Here is a 22847-nt window from a genome sequence, read left to right as displayed (position 1 = left end):
AAAAGACAGGGAAAGAGAGAGCGAAAGAGAGAGAGAATGTTTGGCATGTTGGTAATCTCCCATTACTTTGGCGCACTGAATTTTAGTCCTGATAAGAGCTTGATTACAGGCTCTCTCTCTCTCTCTCTCTTGCGTGGGCTGGCCAGGGCGGTGAAGTGAAGCTGGTCCCCTGAACCTTCTGATGCCCCAGACCCCAGTGCCGCCTCTGAAGGGCACGTATGTTGTGACAAATGTCACATTGAGTCACTCGTGTTTACATTAGTGCTTATATGCAGCCGCCCCCTAGACAACGCAGCCCTACGGCACATAGACAAATATTCTCACCAACTGACACAGTCATTTAAATCTTGGTCACTCGGAAGGTCAGTGTGGAAGTGGATGTGACATTTTTGAACCTACACAGATTACATAGACAATTATTAATGGCCTATTGGTATAACTAGAATACGCGCACCCTGGTATTGTATTCATAGCTTTCTAATGGGTTGATGTGATAATGCTTTTTGTTTTGGATACGATTCAGCACTTTAATCAGCATTTGCATGTGACAGAGTCCCTCAGTGATTTAATTCCCTTCCTCCATGTTCGACATCAAGCTGGGTTGTTTGAAATGGGTATCTCTGTTTAACAGTGACTGATTGGTTTATTTATTAATTTATTTGTGTGTGTATGTAAATTACAGTATCAGTGCGTCTTTAAAGACGGCGGCCGATTGAAGGAGCTGAACACTAAGGTCAACAGAGCTTCAGTAGCTGCCCATGGCAGGTGCGTATTAGTGTGCTCTGTGCGCATTACAGTAACACTTTGCAACTCCTTATTGCTGCTTTAAAGCACGCTATGTATCACCAAAACTAGCTTCTTTCAGGGTGAGGCATTGTATTGACCTCTGTAAGAATACTGGCTATGTAACGTCTCAACACCTGTTGACTGGATAATCATTTGGTGCTGAATATTAACGCTTATTATACGGCTCTTCTGAATGTTCCGAAAACTCTGAACGTTCGCATACTGATATTTCTTTATATTCACCTCTGCGAAATTCATGACACGTCATTGGCAACGGGATTTGTGCTCAAAACAGCACACAAAATATTTCCTGTTTCTTATTATCCAGGGAAAGTAGGTGAGCACTAATTTGTACAGTTCATTTAATTAATTAAAACTAGCTTAGGTAATAGTTTTCAATTCTCATTTCAAATGATGTTGATTAGATCATTTGGTGATTTCAGCTGACCACTTTGTTTGACACATCCTTTTTTTTTTAGGTCAGTCAGAAGAATAATTACTTCCGCCATGAAAACATGAATTGGTATGAGTCAACTCGCTGCCATTATCAAACCTTCTTTCTCTGACATCTCATTGAAGTTTCTTTCAGTGAGCAAAGACAAAAAAAGATTGACAGAAAGCCCACCTCAGATGTGTTGTACGCCAATGCTGTAAGACACTTTATGTGTGTGTATGTGTGTGTGTGGTCAGGCTGTGTGTGGGCTTATGTTTGTGTCTTTGTCACAGCTGTGGGCTAAGACATTTGCTGCAGAGGGGGTTACCACAGCAACAATTAACAGGTAAATATATCTAACAAGCTTGGTGAGGGAACAAAATATGCATCTGTGTGTGTGTGTGTTTAAGTATGTGTTTCTAAATAAAAAAGAGAGAGAAAAAGAGGGACAGAGAGACTAAGAGAGGGAAGGAGTGAAGCTCTAAACAATCAAGCAAGAAGAAGTATGAGCTATTGCAAAATGCTACTAATAACAAGCACTCTACACACACAAGGAGGGCATCTCGCACTCTCGAAACTCTTCGCTGGCTGACGCACGCATTGTATCAAAGCCTGTTTACATGTGTGGAGCACCCTTAAATGAAAGGGAGCAGCGTTGGCTCGCCGGCCCTCTGTATCTGATTACATGTGCGGCGAAATATGAGCTCCTGGGCGCTCTAAAAATACCCTGCTAAACAAACACACGGACAGGGCTAGCTGGGTGAGTTTTTCAGGTACTTGGCCGCAGCCCCAGCGTAAATTAATAGACTTTGATGGTCAGCAAGGAAGAGTCGACTCCACAGCAACAAACTAGCACTACATATTATGTCTTAGAAGTACTATGAATCGAAGGCCTAGTCTAGTGCAACCAAACACACAGGACCCCATAAGGCACACTTAGGCCCCTCAGCACTACTCTCCCCCTTGGGAGCCTTGGTCGTCTCCATACCATTGGCTCCTCTCTGCTGGTCCTCCCACGTCACCTCTATTGCAATGGCCAAAGGAAGACACAGACAGTCACACCACACATCCAATCCCATGAACAAACTAGTAGTTTGTTCTTCATATCAGCAGCATGTGCTAATAATTTCTGACAAGCAGAAATGTGCTACCAATGCACTCCATACAAAAGGCTACGTGACCAGATCACATTCTACCACTGACGACTGCATTTTACCACAGAGAGGATGCATTAATTAAGTTGATATGACATAACTATCATACCATACATTTTCCTACATAGCGGCATGTTTTTCTTGTGTGCTGTTTTGAGTATCTGAGCTTATGTACCTATCCTTACATTGCGTAACACTGGCATGTCACATTTAAGTGCTGGGGACTTATGGAGATGACACTCACGCTTCGGTGACATAAGAAGGCGCTGTCATTCAGTCACATGGATTAGATTATGAAAGCAAGTTCTTATGAATACCACTGATTTCACTTTTCTGACGGCGATAACTGTAATCACTTTCAAATTAGCTTTAAATTTCTCTCTGTTAAAGTGGAGACATAAACCATATTGTTTTTTCTTCCTGTTCATTTCATCCCTTTGCATGGTGCTAATTTACTGCCTACTTTCTCATCCAAATACTACATTCAGCATCTGCTCTAGCTCTAGTTATTCAGTTTGAAACCTCATTAATTCTCTCAAGTGATTTTGTGACTCATTAGAAATCAGCAGCAATTAAAATTGAGGGTGAAATAATCAATGCAGAATTATGCACTCTTCTCCCCACTTCTTTTTTTTTTGACTCATTATGCATCAATGGGGATAAAGAGATGGAACAGTGCCCTCTTCAAAACCAAGATACCCCATCAGTAGTAGTTTAGTGCCATCTATTGGTCAATGCTGGAATTTTACAAAGTCTGAAACATATTTTAACTGTTGCTACCATAAGGCAGGTCAACTTAGGAAATACTGAAAGCAGAAAGTACTGTCCTGAAATTAACTACATCAAAAGAAAACCAACACTAGTCAGATATCTGTCCTTCAATAGATCTTTCTATAAGAATGGCTAATGTGAAGCACCCACACTGCACACAGCATCCACGGCTAAAAGCTACACCTCACAGAGCTACAAACCAACACATGCAGTGTCACACACTAACGCACACTGATGTGCCCAGACTTGCCTTTTCTCCCATTGACAGGCTGTGAGGCTGCAGGTTTCTCCTCAGTTTCTTTAAGGGTGAAGGGATGACAAATGAATGGGCATTAACAGAGTAACAATGCGACAAACACACAAAACAACACACAAAATGGGAAAATACCAGTAAAGAACTTGTGTGGGTGTAATGAATTTCCTTTCACATGTTGTCCAAACAGCCTGTTAAGTCAGTTCTGTTCAGAAAGTCAGTTCTGTTCAGAAAGTAAGTGGTTCTCCTCATGTCTTTTGTCAATCATTTAGATTTATGAATGGACCAGGTGGGAATTGTGAGGCGAAACCAGATACCTCATAGCAATATTTGGAGTGACAACAACTGAGGATGTTTATTCGCTAAACATAGAATAGTTGAACATTTTGCCAACAAAACTCATTCACTCAGTGTGGCACTTAACGTAAGGAAGAGTAAATGGTAAACTGGGTGATGAGGGTGGATTTGAATATAAACTCACTGACAGTTTAGGATATGTTAGAGTTAGTCAGAGCGATTGATTCATAAAATATTAAATTCAGCATGTTACTCTTATGAATCAAAGCAAAAACCAAAACAATATAGACTCAAGATCACAAGATTGCACCACTGTGATCAGTATCTACTGATAAAGACAGCTATTTAAAATACTTCAAAACCTTAAAGAGACTGTTGAAATAGCCATTCAGCCTGCAGTCATATTTCGGCTAATTGTCTTGGCCACAATCATATTTCCGGAGTTTACTGGTAAATAAATGGCTGCAAGAGACACACACCTGTCAAAGAAGCCTGTGGGGTAAGGGGCGGGACTGGGGAGACGGCAGGAGTAGGAGCGGGTGGCGGAGGTTCTGGTTCATGGTGATGTCATAATAACCACGATGGGGATGATGGTGATGGTGATGGTGATGGTGATGGTGATGGTGATGGTGATGGTGATGGTGATGGTGATGGTGGTGACAAAGACATGGACAAGATGACATGAAGAACATGAAACAGTGAGCAATGCAATCATATAAGATCTTAAAATCAAAGTTGCTGTCAACTATCAACCAATCAACCAACCATCTAATCAACTTTTAAAGGCTGTCTACCTTACCATTTGAACCAAGCTAAACTACCACTACACTGGAGTGTAATAACCCTAGATTTACAGTAGATCCAGCCCTAGAGCCATGGCTCCTGAGTCCTACTTCTACTCGTCTCCTAACTACAGAAGATTTGTCACCGTGGTTACCGGCAGCTGTTGGAGTGACAGGGGGCGGTACAGGTGAAGGGGCAGGTGTAGGTGCAGGCGTAGGTGCAGGCGTAGGTGCAGGCGAAGGTGCAGGAGCAGGTACAGGTGCAAGTACAGGTACAGGTGAAGGCGCAGGTACAGGTACAGGTACAAGTACAGGTACAGGTACAGGTACAGGTACAGGTGTGGCTGCAATAGGAGGGTCCGGAGCAGCCGGGGGAGGGGGAGCTGTGGCAGGGGGAGGGGCTGCGACAGGGGCGGGAGGAGGCGCAGTCCCCACCACAGCTGCCCAAGATGAGATTTACAGAGAGAGTAAAGATGAGATTCACAGAGAGAGACAAGATGAGAGACACAGAGAGAGACAAGATGAGAGAAACAGAGAGAGACAAGATGAGAGAAACAGAGAGAGACAAGATGAGACACAGAGAGCAAGAGAAGTGAAGAAGGAAAAATGAGGAGAGAGAGAGAGGAACAGTTGGCCAGAGAAAGAGAAAGAGGAAAAGACAAGGGCATCAGAGAAAACCAGAGGGAGTGAAAAAGAAGAAAATGGAAAAAGGAAAGAAATTAAGAGAAGCAATGAAAAGAAGTAAAAACATGACAAAAAAAGCTAACATAGTGAAATATAAGACCATTTGAGAACATAAAATCACTCAAAAAACAGTGAATATGTGAAGATATGAATACCATATGAGTTTAAAGGCTCAGTTCAAACTAGAAGGCCAGGTCTTCTACAACCAAACCTACACACTAGAGAAGCTATAGTCATCTATACCATTTTATCAACTGTTACAACAATTAAGACATCAAGACTAGCTAAGCTACCTATTTGTTTGGAATTTTCTCAGAGAACTGCCATCAAATTCTAGTCAAGAAGCCAATGGTGTTTAACGTCATGGTGAAATTCTTGTAATGAAATTAAGCATTTCACAAGACAAGAGTGAGTATATTGAAAGCCCACTATTTCATTTTACTATCAAAATAGTTATTTATAATCAATATAAATGACAAAAATGTTATTATTATAATGAATAGTAAAAAATAAGTCACTAGATAAATCACAATTTCAACAGTCCAAAGCTGCATCATCAATCCCTAAAACCCGGTGCTGAGATTGTATTCACAGTCAGTTCTACAGTCAGTCAGCAAGTAATCTCAATATGAACTCCCAGTCAACTGCCCCAACTAACCCTCAACTGACAACTAACGCTGACCATAACCTCAATTTACCCCAAACACTTACTAAACTCAAACCCTCACTTAAGCCCTCACCCCAAGCCGCCCCCGTCCCTTACACTAAATCTAAGCTTCTTGGTATTCCTCGTGGTCAACAGAATGTCAACACATAGTGGACAAAACAAAAACACACTGTTTATATACAGTGGGCTCAAATATAATCCTCTATAAGGGAAGCTGGAGATTGTAATCATGAATTTGAAGCAGATATGAATAGCGGTTAACCTTCACTACATAAATCGTTTACTATTTCAACATGACATGAATGCGACCATTAAAGCTTCTGCCCCTAATGTTGCTACGCACGCCACAGAGGAGCAGTGCTGATTTACTATGCGAAGATAGTAAATTTACCCGCAACGGCAGTTTGATATAATGGTGGGTTGGGTGCTGGGGTAGAAGCAGGTCTAGGGGCTTGGGGGGGTGCTGGAGGGAGCGCAAGGGGCTGAGACGCCACCCTGCGGGCTGCTTCACATGTCAGGGAGTGGACACAAACAAAAAACAAGACAAGACGTCAACAGAGACCTGGCTGCACCCAATGACCAGACAACGTGACACAAAGAAGAATCAACGACTACGGCAACCGACTAGGCTACATCTGCTCTAAAAACAATTCACATCATTCAGTGATTCAGTCTTACGCCAAGCCATACACATGTAACGTACACATGCACACACACACACACACACACACACAGTGCTTTGATATGTGACTGAGCCCAGATGATGGCTGTTGAGGGCCAAGGCCACCTACATGAACAGAAGCTGCTTTCCTCCACAGATAAATCTCCATTGAGGAACTTGTCTGCACTGAAAGGCGCTGCTAATCAGACTGCCCTCTGACAGTGATGTAGAACTCTGCAGAGTATTTTGACAGTCAGCAGAGCTGACTGGGGCCTGGGCCCAAACCTGCTATCTCCAATAAAGGCCTGACCAATACGTCGTCAGTATCAGTGCCCTAAAAAAGTACTCTTGGGCCTTTAGCAGGGACAAGATTGCTTGATCTTACAAGCATGGTTTGTCTCAATTTGATCATTACTTTAACTTTAAGGCACAAATACAATTTAAGCTTCCTAAAGTGCTATTTCAGTTAAGCTATAAAGACGGAATAATGAAGAGTTCTTCACTTGCAGTGAGTGTTTAGGCAGCTGTTAGCACAGTTCTAAGATAACTAGTTTAATAGTTACATTTGCCACCCTGGCAATTCAAAGTGAACATTTCAATAGATTCCTGAAAACTTTTAATTAAATAGTATTTCCATCTATTGCCATTTTTCACTTTCTTAAAACAAATGATTAGCCTAAGCACCATGTTCATTCAAAATGCCATCTTCCTTGAAGCAAAGTCACCACATGAAAGCTCATGGTCTCAGTACTACTACTGCAACACTGCTACTATGACAGACAGACAGTTAAACGACACTTTCCAGTTACTGCTCAAAAACTCAACACAAAGACAGTTGCAAAAAGCTAAACAGCTCAATCACTGAACAACTAAAATGCTAACAGAAAAACAAACAGACAGAGCAAGACTGCTAACCAAGAAAACAATATACTCTGCTAGTTATGGTAAACAAACACAGCATCAGCATGAAGCCACACGGTTTGGCAGCATCTAGCCACCTCTGCCAGCAAGAATCAGGCTTCGTACAGCAATTAACAACACACCTTCATAAGGCTCAATCATTTCCACTCCATCGTCTACGAAAAGAGGCAACAAGGAACCAAGCCATCAGATTAAAGAGTGAACAAGAGCATGAGTCAACTTTGAAGAAGGAATTGTGAATTGTGGATAAGCAATTGTAGAAAAGCAATATAGATTCATATTGTGATGATACCTCATTTAAGTATAATCAGGGTAATATTAAGGTTACATCTGAAAATGAAAGCTGAACTTAATAACTTGTTTAACTACAGCGGCATTCAATACTACATGTGCAGCAAAAAGTTAAGTAAGGCAACCCACGCCCACACAAAAAAACAAAGGCAAGAGTTGAATTGATTTACTTACTTCTGTCTAAAGACCCCTTCGGCGGGACCTGTGGTAGCTGCCGACCTCTTCGATTGGACATCGGGGTCCCCGAGGGGCTGGTTTGGACTGATCCAGCTCGAGGGTTTGCCCTGCAGGTCACAGAGATGTTAATGTTGGGCTTGGTCTGAAATGGCCACCAGGGGGCCTCAAAACGGATGACTATGCACATACTCACAAACTCACAAAAAAAAAGATAATCCAAAACTTGAGGTCCTGGAGTTCAGAGAATGCTTGAAATGTTTAACATAAATTGTCTAGGACACATTACATTTTTTAGTTTTTGGTGTGAAGCTGGTTGGCGATGACTACAATTTGAACTGCAGGTGGAGCTATCACAAGGCTGCAGTGATGTACTTCTCTTATGTACAGGGGCTAACGCTGAAGAATACTTTGCTTAGGTACACAATCTTTGCCATGCAGTTAGGGTGTGTATGACTCCATTTGAACATGGTTGGTTGAACTAGAACATTAAGAACACAGTTCACAACCTTAATGACACTGTCATGTACGTAATTGCACAAGTAGACAGTTAATACAAACACATCTGAAAAAAAGAACCAACAAACAGTGTATATCAAGTATACACCAGGTACACCACCCACGTTAGGTTTTGAGGGATTTTGTTGGTCGACAACATTAAAATAGCACTAGTGTCAACACCACATATTTAGCCATAGTAACACATGCAATATACTGGTAAATATGTAACGGTCATGTGCATTTTAGCTACAGCACCTGGTAACAAGCTGAAAAATGCACACTAACCATGCAACATTTAATACAACAACCTTCATAGCACCTTTGAAACAATGTAGAATATGGGTTTTCTTTGATCAGATTAGTTTTAGACTATGGGCTGTTTACAACCTATCGTCATAAACATATGTTTATGACAGGTAAAAACAAAATGGAATACTCATCGCTAATCAAACCAGAGGCTAAAAGGCCTCAAACACAGGCACATCTACCATACATTACAAAATAATTATCATGAAATACCAACAGTTATTGGGCCTGCCACTTTGGTAAAACACTCAAAGTGGGTTGATACAATTTGGCACATTTGTTGATTTCTCAAAAGGTATTATGAAGTCTGTAAGAAGGGTGGAGCCAGAGGCATAGCTTGTATGTTGCTGCTTATGCTGTAAGAAAAAAGTAAGAAGCGTTAGGTGTCAGAGTGCAGGAAGACCTCACACCCTCCAACACCCAAAGGCCATTAACCAAAGTGGGGGGAAGGAGGGATGCTGTTAAACGACAAACAATAATGTTAGTAAGAAAAAAATTATAATATCCAGACAACTCAACAACCAAGGATGGCAAACCCACACCATTACATCCCATGTCGGGAATATAAATAGTGTGTCTACGAAACGAAAATGAAAGAAAGAAAGAAAAAAAGAAGAGGTTAGTGGTTTCTACTATTTCTACTCATGTAAGTCTACAGATGGACACAAAAAAGTACAGCACTGTCACAAGAAGGGAAAAAAATAAATTAAAATGTAACTTCGCAGCAGCAAAGGCAAGGCAGAGGGGCAGGGGGTGATTTGTTGTGAGGAGCATAAGTATCATTTATGATTTCTCTCGTTTTTCGCTGGTCAGTCGTTGCGACTGGGCTGGGTCACCTCGATAGGGCGGGAGAGGAAGGGGCAGATCTTCCGGAAGGCAAGGACGGCATGGACCTCATGTAGCCGGAGTCGGGTCGCTCCGAGGACCGGGAGCGAGTGTAGATGGGCCTCTCCATCATGGGCCGCTGGTCCGCGGAGCGGGACCTGTGATAATCATGCCTGTCGACCATGCCCCGGCTATACCTGCAAACACGTTAGTCAAACAGCTCTACTCAGACTGGCACCAAGCGGATGGGACAGGAAAGAAGAGACAGGAAACACAGCAGTCAAAAGTGCCCCGTCCAGGAAGCGCCCAGGGAGACATGTGGGGAATGCGTCTCCATTCCGAGGGAGCGATTGATGTACTGTAGCAGCACTGCAGGGAAGGGAGAATCTTTTTGTAGTTCCTGTAAGAATTATGTATGCTAGACAGTGGCTAGACTACGCACAGAGACAGAGTCCACCCCAAAACTCTGAAACATAGCACTTCAAACGCCAAGCCTAGAAAAACTGCTGGCTTTCCCTATCAGCATGATACAATTCAAGGCAATGAAAGAAGACAAAAAGTTAAACTAAAAGTGGAAACACACAAAAAGGGTTTATTAGAAAAGGCTGAATGTTTTGGCACATTGTAGAATCCTAGACTCAACACTACAGAAAAAAAAGAAGAAGAAAAAACGCAGACATCTCCTTCCAAGAGGGACCCTTTATCCTGTGTTGTTGCTGAGAGAAGAAAACTGTTGAGTGTGGTCCTTGAAAACAATACTTCTATTCTTAAAAATACGAACAATATACCACTTCTCTTCAATACTAAAACGGACGTACTAATGCCACTGATAACCAAATACAATTCTACTGACCATGTTGACTACTTTATCCGTGCACTGAATTAAGTTACCTTAAGTCCTCCTCAAAGGGCCCTGGGGCGATGGGAAACTCTGGTATGAGATCCTCTCTTTGCATGGGAGGATGAGAAGAGTGGATGCAATGCTGAGAACTCAACTGGAGACCCGGCTACGGTTATCAATGTAAAGTTCTCCACTAGCCACTGGAATCTACTCAAACAGACCTATGCCTGCTACTGCTAGATTAAATAGTCATGTTATATTTGCCACCCTGGCAATTCAAATTGAACATTTCTATAGATTTCTGAAAACTTTTAATTTAATAGTTTTTCCATATATTGCCATTTCCCACTTTCTTAAAACAAATGATTAGCCTAAGCACCATGTTCGCTCAAAATTACATCTTCCTTGAAGCAAAGTCACCACATGAAAGCTCATGGTCTCAGTACTACTTCTGCAACGCTGCTACTATGACAGACAGACAGTTAAACAACACTTTCCAGTTACTGCTCAAAAACTCAACACCAAGACAGTTGCAAAAAGCTAACTAAAATGCTAACAGAAAAATAAACAGATAGAGCAAGACTGCCTAATGTAATCTAAGAATACCTTTCTGGATCTGTGGAAGGCTCAATTTCTATCCTGGGGACCCTACTGAATAAACCAACCTTCAGTTAACATCTTAAGCGGGAGATACTGTAATACTGTATGTTGCAATGATTTGTGTTTGGCATGTCCCTGCTATGAAGCTATGCTTTAGCAATGAATACTTCCGGTATGTGTTTTCCTTAGCCTTACACCTTTTACCTATCTTTAAAGCTCATCTATAGTAACAGGATATATAGCAACATAATGGCTGGGTGTTCATTTCAAGGAGCCTCTCACTGGAGAACTGAGGAGAAGTAGATATTGAATGTAGAAATGATGGTTCTGGAGTTTAGTGATTGGCTAATGGAAATGAGATGTGGAATAATGTGAGAATGTTTTTATTGTACTTAACAGACTTTGTTGGCTACTACTCTACAGTTTACAACACTATTTGTCTACTTAGGAGACTTACCTATAGTCATCACAGATACCATTCATGACAGGATTTGGCCAGGGTGTGGGTACCTGGCTGGGCCCATTGTAATATCTTTCCATCAAAGGAGGAGACATTAATAAAGAGAGGGAAATTAGAACTACGTGCTGCTATCTGAGCAACTTCTCACTCACTCTGCAATGACTGAAGGCAACCCCAGACACCATGTAATTCCTTATGGCAGTCATGTGTGGGAAAGCAAAGGAAAGCAAATCTCTACCGCTGTTTATTTACTGCTTATCCACTAGTTTTCTGCGCAATCATGTGCATTGCCAAGCCCTTGCAACATTTTTACATCACACCATGCAAAGTTGTGATGGGACAGAAACTACTGAAGATAGGATAACTAACATCATATCGCTCATTTGTTAAAGTCTACAGCCTGTTTTTTACCTCTCTGGAGATGCAAGTGAGTCACTGAGGGCGACTGACATTCTCCTGTCCCTTATACTCCTCCTAGGTAAAGGAAGTACAGTTATGCTCTGGTTGGAATATGTAACTACAAGAGAGATCAAATACATTTCAGACCAGACCAGATCTAAACAATGGCGTTTCTCAGGACTACAATACTGATGTACTGTAAGTTGTAGCTGAGAGATGAGAGGCAAAAATGGGGTAAGCAGAGGCTACTCGGCTCAATTGGGGGTTCGAATGGGGGAGGGGAGGGGGAGCTTGCAGATATGCCAAATCATCAAAACAACACAAACCCATCCCCTCAGTCACCAAGAGAACAGTGCTGTATGGTAGACATATTTCATTACACAGCAAAGTGGGTGTTTGGAAGGGAATGGGTGCAAGGACATACAGAGCTAAATGGAGCTGCCTCTGGGAAATAATCATACTTGGACTATCAAACTAGTTTTTCATGCATCCAAGTCAATCTCATGCTATTTTGAAATGGGGAGGGGAGTCTTTCGGAAGCTACACAACCTATTTTGCAAAGACTCTCCGTGGGTGTGAGGGCACAACCAGGTGAATTGTCATGCGTGAGGTGTAAACACAGGGCATTTTCTTCTTCCAGGCATCCAAAAGCTAAACACACAAATGTCCAATCAATACACTAAGTCTCTGGGCAGCTCTAAGAAAGTTCCTTCAAAGGATAGGTGTGATCACTTGGTCTGTCAAGAAAAACTCAGGGCAAAGGGAACCACCAGCTACAGCTCTGAAGACTAGGAGATCAGGTCACATTGACATCAAGGGAGCTGGAAAGGGGGGATGGATATTTTTTTGGATGAGCACAGGAGGTTAACCACATTTGTCCTCTACCTTTCCATACTATTGTACGCCGCCCCTTCCGAATACGCGCGGGCCAGTCTAGAAGAGCGCAGTAACTTGACTGCATCTTCCCGATACAGTGGATACATGGGTGCGTTGCTGCGGCCAGAGAAAAAGACAACCAGGACAGGACAGCAGTGAGTGAGTCGTGGCTGGATTGACAAGGGAGACTGCAAGGCTGCAGAGCCTTTCTCCCACAGAGAGGTTATGGGTGAGGGGATAGCATTTGGGCACAAAACGAACGACTTCCACTCAGTATAGGCTCCAAACAGCAAGCATGGTATGGATTTTGCACTAATTTCTTCATTGGCCTATATGAGCCCCTCAGATTAAAGTCTATTCAGTGCAAGCTCACAGAATTCACAGAAGCTCACAGAATTCATTCAAATACAGTTGTTTTGTGTCATCCTGTAGATTTGTGCCCTTCTCTAAAAATAAAACAGATGATGCGACGATAGTGCTGTTTGCAGAAAACTGAAATCGAATTAAAACAGGGCTCACATCTACAGCAGACAGACCAGTATTTAAGCATCTTATGCAACAGAACATAACTGTGTGACTCAGGTCAGCATGTGTATATTTAGAGGAGTATTTAGAGCACAACACACACAACACACACACACACACTCCACTGATATCCCCACAGACAGCCGGAGATCTGAGGAATTAGCACAGACTGCCGGTATCCATGGGGACAACGAGACCGGCTCCTTCTCCTTGGCTTGACAGACAAAAAAAAAAACTGACTTCCAGAACATTCACCTTGTCTGCTGGAGAGTGACAAGGAAGCAACCGAGTTGCGACGCAGACAAACTGACAACTCGGGCGTCAACAGGCACCTTCTGTGGGCAAGACTACAGTGCCTCTAAAAGCGCCAGGGTGGGGGTGAGAGTGGTAATGGGGTGGATGACAATGCGTGAGGACAATGCTCCTGATGAATTAGGGGGGAGCAAAGGATGCTGGGAGTCCTCAGTCATGCTCAACAGCATGCTCAAGCAGCATTATACCTGAGATCCTGATTATAAGGATCGATGCTTGGCGGTCTTTGTCGGATTCGAGAAGGTAGGGTAAGATAGTGGCTGCGACCACAGAGAACAGAGAACAGAGAGATGGATGAGGAAAGGGTGGCTAAGAGCAAAAATGAAGAGAGTCATTGAGAGGGAGAAAAAGATATTGCAAGAGATAGAAGGAGAGAGAAAGATATGCCAGAGAGGAATCCCCAGATGAATCAGATGGAGAGTTATAAAGAGAAGTGAGGGACGTAAAATATGACAATGCCAATGGTCCAATGTTTTAGAGATCTTTCTTTTTCTTTAGAAAGAGTTTCTTTAAAACTGAAAGTAAAGCAGGTGAGTACTCAAATCATTAGGACTCGAATACAAAGACAACAGTGGCCTAACACAATCATTTTCAAGGTGCTCTTCTACCTTGTTCATAGGAGCTCTTAATTGTAACCTGTTATGGCTATCTTACTTAGTCAGATATACATTTAGCAACTTATTCTTTGGTGAAGGTACTGATCATTCAAAGGTATTAGTCTCACTGCCAGTGATAAATTAGGACTGTACTTCACACAGTAATTTGTGCTTGTCCATGTTAGCATGGGAGTTGCTAGCTAGTTGCTAGTTAACTACGTTTTGACTTATATTTTCACACAAACTATCACAGTCTAATCATTACATATTCAAGAACATTTGGGCAATATATAGTATGTTACGTTAGAGTGTTCAATGGAAGGTTAACATTGTAACAGGAACCATAACTTGAAGTTGTCTACTACTAGTTGCGTTGAGTAGAGTTAGCAACTTATGGCATATCAGTGATGCCTGTGAGGGAGCTTTGAGGGTGCTTCACTGGGTGGGACACCTAGAGTACTGGTCTAAGGTCAGGTGTGCTGCACGAACATGAGCCCTACCTGTCGGGCGAGTAATGGTCTTCTGACAAGCGATGCCGATCCATCCTGCCAGTGCCGTAGAGCGAAGGTCCCCCTCTGACACCATGGTCCAAACTCCGACTGTGTGCGTGTGTGTATGTGAGAGAGAGAGACAGACAGACAGAGCGATGGAGAGACAGAAAAAGTGGATAGGGGGAGACAGAAGAAGACACAGACAGACGGATCAGACAGAGGAAACACAAAAAGTCGCTCAGTCAATTTCAGAAAACATTATTCCCTCTAATTCCTGCAGTAACTCCAGTACAGTATCCCATCCTTACACTTCAGTGTACAGTGGCTAACTGATTTGAATACAGTTGGTTACTGCTACTACACTTCTCATGACCCTGTGCAACCGACACATTGGGCTAGCTTAGGTTACCTTTGGGGTGGAGGGACGCTGGGGGACCGAGAACGTGTGCGGATCATATCCGACCGCGAAGAGTGGTTGGACGACATGACCTGCTCAGGGACCGATAGTGTAGAGCTCTGGAAGTCCCTGCCATTATGCCTGTAATCTGCAGTAACAAAAAAAACATAGTCAGCACTTCAATCTATAAACATGTATCTATTGGACACAGCCTAAGAAGAACTCGGGAATTAGGAAATATTCAAGTGAAACAACAAACAAACAGAGAAGAAGGCTGGCCTGGTCCATAATGTGTTAAGTGATACACTCACGAGTAACGTCCACTGTGTGATCCTATCAGAGATTTTGCCCTTTCGACACATAAGGACTGTGACTGCAGATTCAGCCAAACTCACAGGTATAACTCTAAGTAATTTTAGTCAGATAGTGTAACTCTGGTGACTTAAGTTCGTTTTGTGGTTGAACACTGATACAGGATGACAAATAAGAGGTAATATATGATATGTTAGGCGAACTTATTGGTCAAGGTAAATAATGTTCACCACAATATACACATATTTGAGAAATAAACATTTTAAAGAGCTAAATCCAGAGAATCCTTTCAGTTCTGCTTTCCTGTCCAGAGATGACTTCTCTTCGTCTTTCTCATGCTTTTTCCCTTCACAGCTTTGGGGGCATCTTCCCGGCACCAGGGAGAGTGCTGACTGTAATCTTCTCTCTAGCGATATCCTTTAATTTGATTTGAGCCTCTGACGCTGGTCAGGTAGTGTGAAAACACACTCAAACGCACATTCGTACCAACGAGACACAATAAGCAATGACACACACACACCCACATGCACGCGTGATACATTTGTACTACACAATGCACCAAAATACGATGCAGGAATTAAAACTAACTCTGCTTAATTATTTCCTTTATTTTGATCACCTTTAGATCACCTTGCGAATGAAGAGTTCTATGGCTGTCTGTGCATTGATTTTACCTGAGACTACACCAATTCCGTCTTCACAGTCCCAATCAGAGAACTCACTGTCACTGATTCGCTGGGATCCTATTGGGACATATATGATAGAGACAGACCAACCGACAGTGACATAAAGAGAGAGAGAGAGATAGACAGAGAGAGAGGAATAAATAGAGAGAGGAAGGAGGAAGGAAGGACATAAGAAGGTTAGTTTAGAGCAGTGGGTGGCTTGAGAACACTCTCCCCTCCCTCCCCTATATGTATCTCCGACCTCTAACCCCTTGCTCAACTATAATCCAGACTAAGGTCAACTAGGGGCTGCTAATCTGCATCAGCATAGGTGAGAGGATATCTGCACAGAAGAGTGCCATGTTCACGCTAACTACAGTGTGAGTCCATCCACTATTCACATCAAGCTAAACTGCAAAAGTTTGCACTTGCAGTACAAAAGGCAATTCCTTCATAACAGCATAGGGAATATTTGTCACCACCGTGCTGTGATGACTATGAAGAGATTGTCTGACTCATCAACTAAAATTATTGTACCAATCAAAAATGCTGAAACCTTTTGTTGTTTTATTTTTCAGACATATTCATTCCTCTTATTGTATCAACCAGTTCACAGCGTTAATGGCCAAACTGCTTATTTAATTTAACAACTCCCCAAAATCTCACTGACAAAAATCTCTTCATTCATCTTAACAACACAAACAAGGCATTGTGAGCTACAGGCCAGACTGCTAGCTAGAAAACACAAAGGGTTGTAGCTAATGAGGGACAAAGTGATGTTTTGATAGAGCAAGCAGGTGGAGTAAGGAGAGGATTGAGGTCACACTCAGCCAGGGCTGTAGTCTACGTGATACGCAGGTATACGCCGTATTACCACCTAAAACGTTTGTGGGTTTGCGTATATCCATTAAAACCTATGTCTCCACTAAAACCTAGGCCAGGGGGGAGCTGTGGCACCGACCCATCACAGACAGTATACCCACCACAGAAAACTAGACTACAGCACTGCACTCAGCATATGATTGGTTCATTGTCATAATAAAGCAGTACACATCAGTATGGTTTCAACAAGTGCACACACAACACAGGAGAACCTGGGCCTACAACTAACAAAACTGGGAATAGACTGGCTTGTTTAACACTGTATATTAGTAGACTGATACAGAGAGTAAGGGACAGAGAGGAAAAGACACACTAAAATACAGGATGTCTATCAGTGAGAATGAAAGAGTGTCAGTAAGAAGGAGAGAGTGAAGAGAGGTGGAGAGTGGAGAGAGATGGGGAGGTGGAGGGGACATGGCACACCATGTCATCATGCAATCTCTGTAAGATCAGTGGGGATTGCCTGGAAGCATAAGGAGGGGCTATCAGAGAATGGCTGAGCGACAAAGCACATCCCCTTTGGAGAGCTCAGGAGGGAGGCAAACACGGTTCAAAGCAGTTTGAGTGTAAAGCCACACAAACACACACGTACGCACACAGACTCACACACACACACACACACACACTCACACACTCACACACACACACACACACACACACACACACACACAGACTCCAAACGCTGTGCAGCATTACCTGAATTGCCATAATATGGGCCTTTGTCTGGGTGAAGTATAAATGAAGTCAAAGACACCAAGTTAAATAAAATGTAAACCGTCAAGTCATTAGCAAACATAACACATCTCCCACAGCTTAATTGAAAAAGTGCCCATGTAATGGAATGCCACCATATGTGGCACATGATATATAGCTTACAGCATGTGTGTGTGAGATATTTGAAGGCATATAGGTGCTTTACTGTGTTCTCACGCTTTAATGTGTGAGACATGTACACAAATTATGGTTGTGGATGATGAGCTTAAACAACCAGGGATCTTTAAGTGTGTGTGTGTGTGTGTGTGTGTGTGTGTGTGTGTGTGTGTGTGTGTGTGTGTATGTATGTGTGTGCATGTGTGTGTGTGTGTGTGTGTGTTCGTGTGTGTGTGTGTTCGTGTGTGTGTGTGTAAGACGTACTCTGTAGTCGGCGGGTGGGGCTTTCCCCCTGCATTAGCCTCCTCTGCATGTAGGGGGAAGGGTTGGGCAGGGGCATAGAGGACAGGTCATGTGTCTGCAGCTTGTACCAGTGGTGCTGGTCGTCCAACAGAGCCGTCTCCAACTCAATCAGAATCTGAGGGAGACAGCCACTTTAAGATAATGATACAACAAGGCACAGCTTTAAGGTATGACAGACTGGGTTCATATTAAGTTCAATACCGAAGACTACCATCCTGAATGCTGAACTAACAAATCATTATTTGTTGAAGTGTTGAAGAGTGGATGATTAGAGGTGCATCTCATACTCAAGCCAGAACAATTGTATGCAGTCTATATTTTATTATCCTATATATATTTTATATCTTTTGTATATTTTCAAAATGGCAAGTCAACCCTCTGGTACAATGCTACACTAGTCTCCATGAATCCTAGCAAAAGAGTTGAAGGGCAAATGGCCGTGCCTCCCCCAGGAACTCGCTCTCCTCCTCCCGGACCCGCGCCTGGTCCCACAGCGTGATCTCCAGCATGCGCTCACGGAACTCTCGCCGGTGCACTGGCGAGTACATGAACGTCTGGTTCCACTTGGGCTCCAGGGACTTCTTCACTGTTTTCGTCCTCCTCTTGCTCTTATCGCTGAGGTGGAGGAAAGCAAAACAGAATGAAAATAGCGAGTAATTTCAGACATTTACAGTTTACTTACAACACAGTAATAAGATGCTCTGCATGAAACTTTGAGCACACTCATCAGTTACTCCTTGACCATACTCAAGGGGATACAAGGCAACTGGACAGTGTGTACAAAGCATTGTTAGACAACGGTAGATTAAGGTATTTAACAAACGAATGTAACATTCTTCATAACTTGCACACAATCTTCTTTGTTTAGTGTTATAGAGTGTCTGTGTGCGTCATCGCAGACACTGAGGCAACATTGTCAGTGAAATTGTCCTCCTTCCCCTAAATCAGCGTTCGAGTTAAAGACCTACAGGCGGTGCTCACCTTCTGTCTGGGAGGAAGTAGATTTTTACGTAGGGATTCCTGGGTCGCCCGTCTTCCCTTGAAGGCAGGTCTTTTGCCCCTAGGACGGTGACGATGAGCTGGTGGCCCACCTTGTCGTACCAGAGCTTCACCTGAAAACAGACCAGGCTGGTGAGTTTCTGAGGGGGAGGGTGCGTGGTTATGCCACAGTGGATAAACTGAGCCAAACTGAGCTCCACTGCATGACATGAGGCCCAGTATAAAATCTCAGCCACTGACCTCAGAAATGTGTTTGTTTTTCTATATCAATAATACATAAATACATAATCTTAAATGTAATAAATAATAATAATTATTATTATTATAATTAAAATAAATAAATAACTATGTTTTAAATAGTTCTAACATTCATCAACTATTGTTATTAAATAAGAAACCTTTTCATGGAAAGGCTACTAAACTAAAACAAGACTAAAAACACAACTTACTTAATACCCACTTTACTATTCAATTTCAACTATAAGGCAATACAATGCTTTCTTGACTAAACAATATGTACTGTGACAATTTTGGAGCATTCTACCAGGTGTCTAGCTGTCTACAGAGAGGGCAGTATCTAGGCAATATCAGGGGCTTAGCCTGCCCAGTCTGTGAGTCTCACCAGGACAGACCTGACTCCTCTGACCCATGATGGGAGCAAAGGAGACTGGACTCACAGAGAACAACCAAACTAGGCGCCGCTATCTAATCCCTGATCCACCCAAACAGAGAGAGGACGCTTTCAAAGCCCAACAGTCCAAAATGGGGGGAAAACATATTGTTTGGAAAGGGGGGAATGGTTTAAAGTTATACAAAACCTTTGAAGGCAAAGAGTTTCAAAAATGTTTTGAAAGGAGCTTTAAATTTCAGTTTTCATTCAGCACAAAAAAAAAATTAAAGAAATGAAAGAATAAAGCTTTGAAAGTCTGAAGAGTTCCTGCTGTGTTGGCTTCATCATTTGTGTGGACCAAAGCCCACTTCATCACATCTCTGTCATGATTGATCCACTGGAGGGCCACACTTTCACACTTACATCTAATCAAAAAGGAAGGATGGGCAAAAGCTCGAAGCCAATAGGACACTACCGAGAAGAGGGAGAGGTTAAAGTGGTCCAGACACCAAGCATCCCTCTGTAGCAAGGACTTCATAGCTCTTGCCCATCCTTGGCAGAATATTGCTAGGCTAGGAAGGCTAAACCCACAGAAGTTGCTTTTCTACTAAATAAGTCTGATGGCAGCAGAAGATACATGCAGCAATGCAAAAGAAGGCATTCATTACAAACTAGAACAAGGCAGAACAGTTCCCATCAGTATTGGGCCAAGAACTAAATAACAAATTGTACCATCCTCCTTCAAAATTGAAGTTCTTGGTGGAGCTCTTTTTTTTCTCCCGAAATGCTGGTTTATTTATCTGCACATTCAGTGAATGCACAACAGTTTAATATCTGAGCTGATGTACTGAGAAGCTGTTTCCAGACCTTCTTCCCATAACAATGATATCTAAAAGGATTTAATTTATAATATCAGTTGACAAATTGCCCACTAGGTCACCCAAACGCTCAACTGGCTTTTATATCAGCTAAAGTATCAGCATAATTATATTAAGTCCACCACTGGTACAATTTGTTGCATTCACTACGGTCTATATGCTGCCCTTTGTTGGAAAATGCAATTTATGTTTTTTTTTTTATTATAAGTTGGGACATTAAAGTTTTCACATCCTTCCAGGGACACATGGACCCTTTTGTATAGTGTTTTGCCAATTTGTTTTATTTCCCACATTTTGTTTATCAACAAAAGCGCAAGAAAATGAATGACAAATCACACAAAATTGTAGTTTTTGAAGGACATCATGACGTGGAATCACTCATGTCCATGTCACCTGGGGAAGATTCAAATTCTCGTGTCCCAGCCAAGTGTAAAAATAGCATTTAAAGAGACGGAGCATTGAATGAGCATCTTTTTTTTTAAAGCCGACAAAAGTATGAAATAAAAAAAGCTGACACTGATCAACGCCACTGAGAGTTTTCAGCAGTGACACAAGCAGATTGTCTCTTTAAAACTCTCCCATTCAGGTCAGTAAGTCATGCAGTCTGCAAGTCAGGTCGCGGCAAGATGGCATCAAACGCGTTGGAAATACAAAACAAATATTAGAGAAAAAGAAAAAATGCCAGCATGGCTGTTAAAAATCATAATGATGAGAGTAGTGTGCGGATAATAATCAGTCTGACAAAATGAAGAGGGAAGAAAGAAAAAAAAAACGCCAGGGAAAGTCAGACTGAAATGTTGCCATTTTCTACTTTGCATTTTCCAAATAGCTCAGAAGAAAATAATGAATGAGAAAGGTAGAGAAAGAGAAAAAGAAAGAGAGAGAGACAGAATGGACAGACGTCTGTCAGGCAGACTGTTACCTGGACCCTAGGGACAAAAGGCGTGGTTCTTCTACTAAGGCATGGACTCTGGGTAAGCAAAATGAACAAAGGAAACAAACAAAACAATATGCCATAAACCAAAAACTAAAAAACTCACAGTGACACAACAAACCAAACCCAACAGCACTTAACCAAGAGGAGATTCAATCTCTTCATGGCCTTCTGCTCATCCTTTCTCCTTATTCACTTATGAATTTGTTCCGTGTCAGGAATCAGGAGTCAAGAAAAGGGTATTCCCATAGAAATTTTACATAATACAACTTCATAAAATGTCTTGTTTAAATTGCTTCATGTATGGCTGTTGGAGTCATGTCAATGGCATGAAAACACTGCATGTGACACTGTCCTGATAAACGATGTCACGGTGGAAGTGTTGTGTCATGGTCGTGTATCAGTGTCTCTCTGTGTCTGCTGTTTGCTCAGCTACTGCGAAGCAATGCAATATTTAAAGCAGGTTGTCTCTGTGTATCCCTATAGGCTAGGTTGGCCTACTTATAACTGTCTTATTCCCCTCTTTGAACAGTGTGTGAGCCCTGTGTGTGTGTGTGTGTGTGTGTGTGTGTGTGTGTGTGTGTGTGTGTGTGTGTGTCATGGAACACACATGCCCACTTTTGATCCGAGTGCAAACACATGACTGCAGACTTCAGCATTTTAGATTAAATCTGCCTCATCCTGAAAGGAACAAAAAGAAAATCTACAAGAAAGGAAAAAATCGAGTGAAATCATCAAAGCTCCCTTCAGACAAACACACACACACACACACACACACACACACACACACACACACACACACATACACACACACACACACACTTATGTGGTCCCTCCCTAGAGCCAATGAGAGCAGAGCTCCACAGACATCTGCCAAGACAAGACTTTATCCTCTCCTGTCTCTTTGCAGGATAAATTGAATTATTTAAATTAGAATTGTCTTAAGATAAAGGGGGAACACATTTTTTCCATGCAACATTCCATTCAGTGACCAAACAGCGCACATGGCTTGATTTGACATTGCATTTTTTTTTCTCATTCCTTCTCACGTAAAAATAACTACATAATTCAACTATGGAATTTTTGAATTATTTAAAATATTTTGATATCCTCTCATTGACCAAAATGAGTGAAGTCACACACAAACCCACACACAGGATAGCTTAGAGGCAAAATACAGTAGTTTGGCTTCCCTTGGCGTGAATTTTACCTAACGCAATTAATGACAGCGACAAACAAGGTAACATGATATATCAACCTGTGACAAATTGGACCAGACTCCAATTTAGGCAGCCTTGCCGAGTGGAGAGAATCCAAGGCCTTATCTCCCAGCCATGTCACAGGTCTCCTCCAGCAGCTTCGCGCCCAATCTTGTAACGAGCTTGAAAACT

The 22847-nt window shown here is 42.3% G+C and overlaps 1 protein-coding gene across 1 annotated transcript in view; it reads right to left on the bottom strand.

The window, feature by feature from the left end:
- The window catches only part of rims2b (regulating synaptic membrane exocytosis 2b), a gene marked incomplete at its 5' end in the record, with an annotated part of 105660 nt that overhangs the window by 27675 nt on the left and 55138 nt on the right, over nucleotides 1-22847 (bottom strand). Inside the window, 18 exons of the mRNA XM_080836656.1 lie at nucleotides 2208-2243; nucleotides 3395-3442; nucleotides 4174-4245; nucleotides 7875-7984; nucleotides 10398-10454; nucleotides 10954-10998; nucleotides 11405-11479; nucleotides 11819-11881; nucleotides 12692-12799; nucleotides 13708-13779; nucleotides 14616-14714; nucleotides 15016-15151; nucleotides 15990-16058; nucleotides 17559-17585; nucleotides 17997-18150; nucleotides 18479-18650; nucleotides 19017-19147; nucleotides 21445-21492. Coding sequence (XP_080692782.1) covers nucleotides 2208-2243; nucleotides 3395-3442; nucleotides 4174-4245; nucleotides 7875-7984; nucleotides 10398-10454; nucleotides 10954-10998; nucleotides 11405-11479; nucleotides 11819-11881; nucleotides 12692-12799; nucleotides 13708-13779; nucleotides 14616-14714; nucleotides 15016-15151; nucleotides 15990-16058; nucleotides 17559-17585; nucleotides 17997-18150; nucleotides 18479-18650; nucleotides 19017-19147; nucleotides 21445-21492 — 1522 coding nt within the window. The remainder of the gene's footprint in view (nucleotides 1-2207; nucleotides 2244-3394; nucleotides 3443-4173; nucleotides 4246-7874; nucleotides 7985-10397; nucleotides 10455-10953; nucleotides 10999-11404; nucleotides 11480-11818; nucleotides 11882-12691; nucleotides 12800-13707; nucleotides 13780-14615; nucleotides 14715-15015; nucleotides 15152-15989; nucleotides 16059-17558; nucleotides 17586-17996; nucleotides 18151-18478; nucleotides 18651-19016; nucleotides 19148-21444; nucleotides 21493-22847) is intronic.

The sequence above is a fragment of the Sprattus sprattus genome (assembly GCF_963457725.1).
Source record: "Sprattus sprattus genome assembly, chromosome: 4".
Taxonomy (NCBI): Eukaryota; Metazoa; Chordata; class Actinopteri; order Clupeiformes; family Clupeidae; genus Sprattus; species Sprattus sprattus.
This window is presented reverse-complemented; position numbering and strand designations above follow the sequence as displayed.